This window comes from Penicillium chrysogenum (assembly GCF_028827035.1).
Source record: "Penicillium chrysogenum strain IBT 35668 chromosome Unknown utg000002l_segment0_segment0, whole genome shotgun sequence".
Lineage (NCBI taxonomy): Eukaryota > Fungi > Ascomycota > Eurotiomycetes > Eurotiales > Aspergillaceae > Penicillium > Penicillium chrysogenum.
Genome location: NW_026622750.1, coordinates 3,631,816 through 3,642,707, shown reverse-complemented (window position 1 = coordinate 3,642,707; position 10,892 = coordinate 3,631,816). Strand labels below are relative to the sequence as shown.

Genomic DNA, 10,892 nt, shown 5'->3' with positions numbered 1-10,892 from the left:
CGTTGAATGTATCAACAGCGTGCACCGTTGGCACCCGTCACCAACACAACGAAAGTTTACCGGCAGTACAGGCCTTACCTCTCCTTAGGGAAAACGCAAATAGATAGCGGAAAATCCTAATGCCATTCTCCCCGCCTCGTAAACGCTCTACCACATGGAGTCTCTATCAAGGCTCACGCTCATCGACGGAGTAGGCTTGAAGATCGCTCGCTTCCAAGGCTGAAACAACACCATTACAAAGAGCCTGAACCGCTCGCTTGCGCTCCCACAGTACTGAAGCTTGTTCATTGCAGAGCTGTAGAAGGATATCGATATCGCTTGCTAGCAAGTCATTTGACGCTTGAAGCTGTCGCTGCTCCTCGGGTCGTATTTTCTGGGCCGATTGGACGACGTAGCATTCCCATAGGCAAAAGTACAGGTCGAGCAATTTGAGGGCTGGTGTAGCGAGGGAGTCATTGAGGTTTACTACTTTCATGAACTCCGCCGTAAGGGTACCCCGTGTTCTCATTGGAACCTATTCTGTATTAGTGGGTTTTTCAGTTCCTGCCCAGGGGGGTATGACCGACCTTGGGTTCGATCGTTGTGCCGTTTGAAGCTTGCTGTGGATGGTTTTCCAACTTGGATTCATCCTCTGGAACTTGGGATACTCGGCATTGTCTCTTGGCTGGCCGGTCAATTAGGGAAGGCGAAGTGGGACGGTCCATTTTGGTCATCGAGATGGATTGGATCAGAAATTGTTCTCCAGGGCTATTTATAGCTGATAAGTCAAGCTAAGGCTGCTGTTATTTCTACTAATGTTTCCTCACCTAGGATCGACCGCACTCTCGAAAGGCCAGTGAACAGTTAGTTCAACTGCTGATGCTCGATCTCGTGAGCTGCTCACCTCGAGTTACTCAGAGATATCCGAAAAGGGAGAAAAGAGTAAACGTTGAAAAATAGTCACCGAACCTAAGGAAGGTAGATTGCAAGTGTACTTGTGACGCGTTGAATGTTAGACATCAAGTAGACCTCGTTGAAACTTAACCGTGACATTAATTTGACTGCAAAACAGTTGGAACGAAGAAAAACAGATATACCGCGTTTGGGCATAATATCGATACCAATTGTCGTTGGTAACCACGAATCTCGCATTGTGATACGGACCTACCAGAAGTAGATTCCAATACCTCTTCTAGGCTACCAATCCTTCTTAGTGACTGCACCAAAAGGTTCGATGAGTGTTAACATATTATTTTGTTTTGAATAGGCCTCCGAGTATTATTGTTGTTTCCCAGATCCCAAAGATCTCCTCAAAACTGCAGTCCTCTTTCCACGCACCACGAGCACGTTGGATGTGAGATATGAGGAAAACTTGTTCTTCCAGATTTCAGAGGCTTAATTTAAGCGAAAGCTTCATGCATTCAAATATTCTTTCTCAGTACCAGTCGATCAAAGCCTCTCCCAGAGATACCTACCGCCGCTTCTGACTTGGAACGCACACGACGATCAGCCGCCCCATCCCCAGAGGCGTCCCCAAATGAAGCTAATAGATCATAAAAATGGGACGAAGGCACCTCGATCAGTTTGGACCCACTACCGCGAACATTCACAAAGCAGACTGAAACTAAACTCTTTTTGGTTCCACAACGTGTCGGGTCGTCGTGCGAGAACAAAGAGCCTTCAGGTCGCCATTCCGTGCGAAACTCGTTCGTGAGGGAAGTTGAGAGACCGCACTACGTGGACGAGTAACAAACTTTCGTCATTCGTGAATGTCATGGTTTGTACTGGATGCATGTAACACACTGCACATTTGAAGACGCTTGCCGTCTGGAGAACGTCCGGATCCTCGATCTTCACGGCTCGGGCCAACCTAGGGGTATGTCGCTAGTTTGGCTTCTTCGCCAGGCGGCCTCTTCCGGCTTTGGGAAAGACGCATTGGGGCAAACGGCCGTGGCGACATTGTGGCACATGCTGGTTGGCCATTGATGTACCAATAGAGCCGAATCGTGAGGTTCCGAGTGAACCGTGACATCTTTGGCTTGATCCAACAGATTCAAAAATCGGGTGGCCAACACTTTTGACCGATAGCGATGACGTCTTGCACTCAAAGCAAAGTAACTGCTTTGCAGCCGAGGAAACTTCCTGCGCTAGTGGATACACTAACGGAGGGGCCTGGGGCAGCTGAACGCACAATACTCCATTTATCCGGGAGGCAAGCGGCACGGCGTTTTGACAATGATTCCCTTCATCCCCTAACCATATGCACCGCTCACGGTGGAAGGGATCACCCAAAACTTGGTCCAATACCAATTGTAGATGAGCAGGATTCCAGGACATGGTGAAAAAGTAAGTGTAAAAGCGTCTCGGGCCAATCGCGAGGTTTGCATGTGATCAGCTGGAGAAGATATGATTGTTGAGCTGATATCTGTGGATAATGAAGGGCGAGTATAATATATATAAGTTTTAGAAAGTATATAGCAGGCTTTTTATCTTACTCTTTTGCCAGTATATGCCCGCGCAGAAGTGGTTTGACTTGGCTAGTTTCCAGCACTCCTCATCTTGTTCCTGAAAAGCGGTTATTATTTCCTGGGAGCTGTAGCCACATTTGTCGGGATCCACGCGAGGCATACCAATGAGTGAAGATACGATATGCGGGACTCACATGGCAGGCATCATCTGGGCTCACTGTGACGTATACGCGACTTTGCCCTTACAACTGGGCCTCAAGATCCTAGAAACTGGCAAATAATTCATATAGCAGTGTAGCAATAGAGCCTAGCAGACCCAGTTTAGGGGCAAACATACCACATGTCGTATCCAGAGCCTTTGGTCTTGAAGCTCATGACCCAACACCATCTTAGAAATGCCCCTAGGCGACTCGCAGTTTGCCAGCTATGCCCATTCCGCGAATGCATGGTCCCAATGCACGGTGACTGAATCCAAAGAGTGATCCAGAATGAGACATCCTTCTTTGCGCTCATTTATCAGCGGTATAGCGGTAGGTACTGCATCTCAGTGCATTCTTCGACGTTTTGACTATTTCAAGTGAGAATTTCCACGTCAGCAGCCATGACACGATGTAAGTATAGATCCCATGATGAAGGAGTATAAAGCTGGCGAGGGAACGCTGCGGATATTGCGCAACATCAATACCCATTCGAATCATCTTCTGCCTTTGCCATCAGCCCAATGTCTTCTGTGCTTCCTTGGAACCCACTTTCTGTCTGCGAGATCCCTCACGGTGGTCCTGTGTCCTGTTGCGGGATGACAAAAAAAGGCGAGCCGTGCAAAAGCTCTGTCAAGGTTCAAGACACCAAGATCGGCCATCAATAGTTGGCCACTCTCGCCAGAGAGCCGTTTGACTTGTCAACTTTGCAGTCAAAGCTCTGTGCTATTGCTAGAGTCTTCCTCTGCGCGAGGTGGCATCGACAACGGCAGGCCGAACAAGTTGGCCAGCAGTGGTATGAAGCAGCCGTCCGCAACCAGGCGCGAGTACCACAAGGCCCTAGAATTGGCTCTTCATCAGTTGCTGTCCTTCAGGGACAGCTTCAGACATCGTCAACCTCTAGGAGACGCCCTGCATCAGGCAACACTGACCAGCCACCACCTCACTGGCTCAGACAAGACCCACCGGTGCGGCTGTTAACCAATCCCGAGCCACTGCAGCTATTCAATCCATTCGTGACTTCCGCAATGCTGCGGACGAACAGTGTTCCATGGCATGTTTCGCCGGCTCAACCAGTTATCCTGACATCGGTCGCTAACATCTGGGCTCGTGTCCAAGACTTGACGCTCAAGGATCTCACTCTGAGCGACGAGGTCGACGACATCCACTGTGTATTTTGCCTGGCCGAGGATGGAGATCTTGCAAATGAGAGTGTGATCTTGCGCTGTCAGTGCAAGGCGCTTTCCCACCTGGCCTGCGCCGAAGAGTGGCTGGAGAAGCGAAGTACAGGTTTTGGGACGTCATGCTGTGTGTGGTAAGTAGGGCTGATTCCAATTATCCAATACCCAAGATGCTGATTAATACAGTCGAAACGAAGGGCCTTTAGACGCCTTGATTCGCCCACTACGAGCCCAATCGTCGGATGCCGAGACGCGTCATATCCGCACGGCAAGTGAATCATCTCCCGAGGGAGAACTTGCTACTATCAGGAATTCATCACCAAATGACCCGAGTCGGAGTCAGCCGCGACAGCGCTCAGTGGGTCCCCAAGGGAGATCAGTCGAGCCGAGTGTGGAGAATGGCCCCCGTCGCTCGGCTAGGCTAGAAGGGGCCCATCTACCACCAGGCCCTTCTACGTCTGCACCGCCCCGCCGGTCAGCACGACTAAATTCTACTCGGGGGTGATCTTAGTTTATAGCGGTGTGACGGGAACAGATATTAGCGAAGCGACTGGCAATCACGCGTGAATACACGTGACCAGACACTCGGCATAGGGATCAGCAACAGAGAGCACAGTCGTGATATGGAGTTTTAGAGCAAGCTTAGAAATGATACAAATGAAGTTCTGAACGTTCAAACTCACACAGCACCAAAACCACACGACCGGTTCATCTTTGCGAGTACTAGATGCCAATGCACCCCCAAAAGCTGTTGGCAGTTTCGCTTATTTCGATAATGTCTTGGATCGAAACGTTCCGGTAGATATTAGTTCTCTTTGTTCGTACCTAACGGTGGTGGCCAAAGAACTGTAGACATGGATTTATCTCAGTGGAGCGTGTCGCGTCAAGACGGAGATTGTTGGCAGAAGAAAACACATCTCGGGCCGGCGAGGGACTCTGGCAAACTCTTGTGCTGGTTAGATTGACTCTGGGAATCAATATGTTGAACCTGGGAAACTCAAAAGCATTTCTAGGAGTTATCTATCCCCTGGGAAATAAAACTTAACTCCTGGGCTTCTACCAATCTCCAGGAAAATGAAGATCTACTTTTGGGATCTTTGCTCTACGTTCCTGACAGAATACAGACTGGCTCTGGAAACATATTGGCTAGACCTGGGAGATGTTGCGCTCCTAGGACCCTACTTCTGGATCCTTGAGTCAATATCCTGCCTTTGCCAGGTGCCTTTTCTCATGCTTTGTTGCCTCCGTAGCAATCATTATAGGCGTTTTCTGGGTAAGAATGTTTCAAATAGAAGCACTATTTCTATCCTTGAGATCGACGGCCACGGGAAGAGTCTCCGATGCTTGGTAGTACATAAAGCAGCTCTAGGAACCATCCCGTGTCCGGTGAAACGGGGCCAGTATATCATCATCATCTCCAGGACGATGTATGGTGCATAACATATCTCAAGCCAAATAGTGAGCCTATGAAAACATCCGATACAGACAGAGTTTTCCTTGGTCTTGTGGCGATACCTCACTTTGCTGTACGCTGTACTCGAGGAACATATTCTTTGCTATTGATTGGCAAGCCACCGAACACTTCCACTGAAAGACAAATCCTTTATTTTCCGTCTTTCTGTTGAGCTTCCTGTAACTTTGCTAGCTAGTTTAGGATCTGCTTCTAACATATGGCAACCCTTACTGTTCGTTAAACCAAGGCAGCCGATTAAGAATCACCTTAGAGACCGCTTGGAAAACCCCGAGTGGGACCTAGCCAATGGGGGAGTTCTTTTACAACTTAGCTTGCATATTGTGTTGTACAACAAAAGCTTCCTGAATTTTAGTCAATACCAATAGATAAAAGACGTTTAGCACGGTACTAGGCGTATTTCTTGATATCCAGGCTGGCTTCATCGCTATTTCACTCCGCCGGCGGGGAGTGGCCTCAGGTTTGAGTGTATCCCAACAACCTTCCTCTTCTACCCAGGTCGAGCCCAGGCACCCATTTTGTCTGCCGTACCAGGAACACAAGGTCAAGGTAATTAATTCCACCGCATTTCCATTTCATTTTCCCTTAGCGGGCCCTAGGTCAGCTGCTGTATTTGTATTTTCCTATCCTCGCAGACAACTTCCCCCCGCTCTCTCCGCTTGCCCATCTGCACTGCAGACTCTGTCCATTGTCAGAAAAGAGAATCTGGCATCGGATCTCATCAATGGAGGGGCCATTCGATTCCAGACTTCAGATCGTTTATTTCCCCAGCAACCGTTCTTAATACGCACTAGTTTGCATTCAACACATGTCTCTAGTCAACCCTCAACGGGGATGCGGATTGCTTATCCACTATTAAAACTTAATGTTACATGTTAAAATTTGGCTTTATTTTATACTATCACAGTCTCGAGTCTCTCTTTGAATTTCCTAAACGGAACGGGGAATGAATACATGGCGTTTCAGGATTGAAAGCCCTATATGGAGGAGTTCCGATAAAGACGACATCCAAATATACCACCATACGATTGGAAAAATATATGAAATAAAACCAATGATTTTCGTATTTCTTTGTTATTTTATACTTTATATCTATATTATTTGGTATTTTATATTTTATAGTTTATAGGAATTCATCTTTGCATTTTTATTTTCCTGTCACATTCATTGACAATTCGTCTCAGTTCGTCTCATTTCATCTTTGAGATGAATTGAAAATTCTGAGGCATATATCATACTGCGGTTCACTGCTCTAGAACAATGGAAGCTCCGTGATTTGCCGGGAACCTGTTACAGCCCTCGTGTCCATGAGTACCTAAAGTTGCTTGTACCTGTGGCGTTCGGAGGAAGAGAGCAAACTCGGCATTGACCATCTCCAAAAAGTTACCTATGTTTTCCCTGGACCCATTTGCACAAGTTGCCTTGTTTTTGGCCCCACAATTTCCTGAATCGGGTTGAAATACGTTGGTACGGCACATTTCCCCTTGGCTCCCAGTTCTTTTGCCCTGTGTGAATGGGCCAAGGGACCCGAGCGACCAACCGCACCACCGGGCTATGGTCTCCACTTACTCTCACAAGACATGGGTCTGATCTGCGTGGGTCTGAGCCTCCGAGAGGTTCAAGTTTTCACTTTGAACCTTCCTGCTTCCTGATTATATATAGGGATGTCCCTCCAAAGATGAGGTCTTCTTCATCAGAAACTTCGGTGCGATGGTGGTTAGCTATTGAGTTGTTTTTCTACCCATTACCTCTGCATTCCTATGTTACCTTGTGGGAGATGCAATCTACAGTGCAACCACTAGATAATGGCGATTCGGTCAATCTGGGCCTGCTTGGCCGAACCGATCTTTTCCTGAATTACCAAAATAGCTTCCATGAAGCTCAGGGTAATCTGTCATCTTCCCAGGTAGGGTTATCCTTATCCTCACACGGCTCAGTTCCCCGCATATTCAGACACAACCACCAGCACTCCTTCCGGATTGGGGTATAATGAATCAGGATGGTCAATCCAAGGACCTGTCTTCGATGACATGCATTGCTTTATCATTGAATACATTCTCATCGGGCCCTCGAGCACGCAAACTTCCAATAACAGATACGATGTCGTTCATACCAGTCCTCCTACCTTCGTCGCCGGTACCTCACCATACCAACAAGAGAACCTAGATCTGAACAGCACGGAGCACATCTACCATGAGGAACACACAGTCTCTGACGAGGTTGTATCCGGCGAAGTGTAAGCTATCCACCACCATGTTCCGGCGGGGAGGAAACAGTCATGTCTCACTAACATGTCCCCCGGTTTAGGAATTCTCCCGATCATTCGCAATGCTACTGGAAGGGATGCAAGCACCCCCTACGTTCCCCAACTATGAATCATTGTTGGAGCATATCAAATCGGAGCACATAAACCCACAGGGTCTCTCAAATCAGAAGTAATAAATCTGCTCGAGCTGCAAAGAGATGAAATGTAATAACACGACATCCCCTCAGAAACAAGAAGAGCATATGGGGATGCAATTGGAAGGACTGTACTTCTTCTTCTACCTGTCGAAGAAAGACGTCACTGGTACGCCACGTCGGAACAATACATGTTAAGCCATGCGTGTTCTCTTGCGGGGTCTGTGGTAAGCTTCACAACTGGAGCGACAACCTGATTGATCACCAGAGGAAATCTCATCGGGCTTTGTTCACCTAAAGCTGGTCATATGGGCGCTGCAGATTGTTCAATAGGATCAAGCGCCGTGGGAGCTTGGGTTAAGTTTTGGAGCAGTTGGTTCAACGTTACGGGAAATTATGGGCTATGATATCAATATAACATGTAATATCGGCAGGGTGAGGACAAAACTTCTAATATAATGAGGGCCTTACAATTTGGTACTCTGAATTATAGTGAGCCCCTATCTAGTAGTAACTATGGACCTAAGATCGGTGAAATACAAGCTTTAAGCACATAGAGCCTAATTAATAACAGTTGAAGGGCGAACGAAGGTAGCACCTGGAGAAAATCATGAAGAGAACCCTTTTTATAGGCCTAAACTAGCAACTAACAGATGCTAAGCACAAAGGCATCTAATTTGTGGAAGAATAAAAAAGGGCTCAGTATGCATCCGTGGAGGGTTATCCAGCACTTTCTATATAATTTGGGCAGCGATTTGGGGCGATGGTCATTCTGATATTAGTTAAATGAATTGGGATATTGATTCTAGTTATACGGAATTGCTATACTGTTTGGTCATACCATGAGATTCTGATGGTCTAATTTCTATGCAAGATAATGATCTTACCTGGTTATGCAGATGCTAGAATTCGCTTGAGGATCATGCGATTTCTATACTAGACTGGCCTGCGAATTCATCTGAACTTAACCCTGTTGAACACTTTGGGCTAAGCTAAAAAAGAGGTTTGTCGCCTCGATTCAAATTAGAATCTTCTAGCGATAGTGCATACCTGCTGGCGAGCGATGTGGTCCTCCAGAAGGGATGGGCCGGTCTTGTTTTCATCGGCGACGAGGAGCCAATGGTCCGGGTCGGAGATCTTTATGCCATTGTCGGTTGTCATATGCTGCTTGTCATTGACCTCGACAGTGTCCTTTTGCATATCGGCGAACTTGCCGTCGGCAGCTTCGAAGTTTGCGTTGGCTGCCATGGTTGACACTAATCAATGAAGCGTTGTATAGGTATGTTATGATGGGTATTAGAGGAAAGGCAAACGTATATCATTTGCTAGCAGCAGAATCATATTTTATACAAGTACTCGATCATCAAGCTGTCCCACCAAGAACATCCAATTGTGACGTTGATGATGTTATTTATTCACTTACCCCAGCAACGCACAAATCACCAGCACATGAAATCAAACCAACAGCAGTAAAAGCGATCAGTCAATCAGACCCTTCTCGATCAGTAGGAAGCGGGGGTGAATCGCAGAAGCTGAGTGGATGCAAGCCCAGCAAAGAATGATCACAGCATGACCGTGTTCTCGATTGGACCCCGGGTGCCAGTTGAAATCCTGTCGTGAAACAAGCTCGAGACTAAAAATATTGCGAATTTCTTGCGATTCATTCGTGGAGCTCCTTCCAGCGACCCACTGCATGCAAACTACCTGAAGCCTAAGGGTGGTGGCCTTTTCCTTGGGGGTGGTCGATCATTGTGTTCCACTTACACCGCCAGTTGCAGTTCGACAGGGGCGGCCGGTGCCGGTCGCAGGGCCAATGGCGTCAAAGAAGTCTGGCTTTCTGTTCTTATTATTATTTTATGCGCCCTTTTTTGGGATATGCGAATTATTTTAAGATGAACTTGATCGGGAGGTCTGTGACGTCACCCGATATCGGGTTGGATAGGCCGCAATAGGAAAGGTAACTTATGTTAGTATTTAGCATTTTGCGACTGGGATTGATTGATAAAACACGGTGTTATGCATCTATGAGTGGTTAGGGTTACCAGGTTTACGTTATGTGTGCGTTTGAGATGGATGCGTTGTGTGAGGTGAGCGGTAGTCAGAGAAAAACTATGATCGGGTTGGTTACGTGTCTGATCTGGTCTCCCAGTCTATTTATTCGTTAAAGAGACCAATGACCAAATAATTACCACGACTTTTACTCCAGTACGTGGATGAGATGGGAAATAGCAGTGATTGGCCAACAATGAACTTGAACATAAACTGTGAACATCTTAAAACATTATTGCTGGCCTATTGCTTAGCAATCCTCGGATTTCTTTGATTGTTGGCTCAACCAATTTCCCCAAGAAAGAAAAATATGCACTTAAATCATACACACTTCAGTCAGGTGCAGGTCCAAAGCTGCCCACAGTTTCATTTGGAAAGATTTTTGTGGTCAGCCTTGATCAAAGCGGCCTTCACGCCAATCATGTAGACGGAGTTCCGTATGCGGCAGTCAGGGATGACGGGGTAATGGAGACATCGGCGACGCGGAGACTTTTGACGCCGTGTACTTTGAGCTTAGGGTCAACTACGCCCTAATTTTATCTATATGGATGGCCAGCCGTGCCGCGGCGTTTGACTTGGGCTTTTATTGGCCAATCAGATTTACCGCCCTCGGTAACGATAAGAAATAGTGGGTGATCAAGCTTTGTATAACAAAGCAGGGGTAATGAACGACGTAATCGGCACACCCCTTGACGGATCTTTTGCGTCAGATTTTACAAACCTAAATTTACACTTTTTTGGCAGCCGGCAAAGGCGCCCTAACGAAGAATCGCAGAAGTGTGCATCATTCGGTTTATTCTAATTGGCCTAAACTAAAAAGGTTCACAAAAGGAGCGCAGTTACTTCTTCCACAGTTTGATTGCAATAGAGAACACCCAATCGGCGACCAAAAGTGTCCGCGCCCCTCAAACTCTACCTCCTCACAACGTTGGACACAAACATACGGGTACTACAGTTGAGCATTATGAAATTTAGGGCGATGTCAGGATGACGCGCGGGCAGATTGGTACAGTCAGGCTAGATACAAGTTCATAGACAAGGGGTAGCTCGAAGAGCTGCCACAGGGTCAATAGTGGGTTAACAGGAACGCGGTGTCAAAGGCACCTGTTGGGAAATGCACCTGCCTTGTGATATCCAATCATTCGTT

The 10,892-nt window shown here is 47.1% G+C and overlaps 3 protein-coding genes across 3 annotated transcripts; 2 read left to right on the top strand and 1 right to left on the bottom strand.

Moving 5' to 3' along the window:
• Positions 1–3,168: 3,168 nt before the first annotated feature.
• N7489_004786 (uncharacterized protein) lies at positions 3,169–4,330 on the top strand (the record flags this gene model as incomplete). Its single annotated transcript, XM_056710538.1, has 3 exons — positions 3,169–3,282; positions 3,358–3,959; positions 4,012–4,330. The coding sequence occupies 3 exons, from the start codon at positions 3,169–3,171 to the stop codon at positions 4,328–4,330; spliced, it is 1,035 nt and encodes a 344-aa protein (XP_056568959.1).
• A 2,996-nt stretch (positions 4,331–7,326) lies between these two features.
• N7489_004785 (uncharacterized protein) lies at positions 7,327–7,536 on the top strand (the record flags this gene model as incomplete). The annotated part of the gene is made up of 1 exon (XM_056710537.1): positions 7,327–7,536. The coding sequence occupies one exon, from the start codon at positions 7,327–7,329 to the stop codon at positions 7,534–7,536; it is 210 nt and encodes a 69-aa protein (XP_056568958.1).
• A 1,183-nt stretch (positions 7,537–8,719) lies between these two features.
• N7489_004784 (uncharacterized protein) lies at positions 8,720–8,944 on the bottom strand (the record flags this gene model as incomplete). Its single annotated transcript, XM_056710536.1, has 1 exon — positions 8,720–8,944. One exon carries the CDS (start codon positions 8,942–8,944, stop codon positions 8,720–8,722), a length of 225 nt encoding a protein of 74 aa, XP_056568957.1.
• Positions 8,945–10,892: the final 1,948 nt, after the last annotated feature.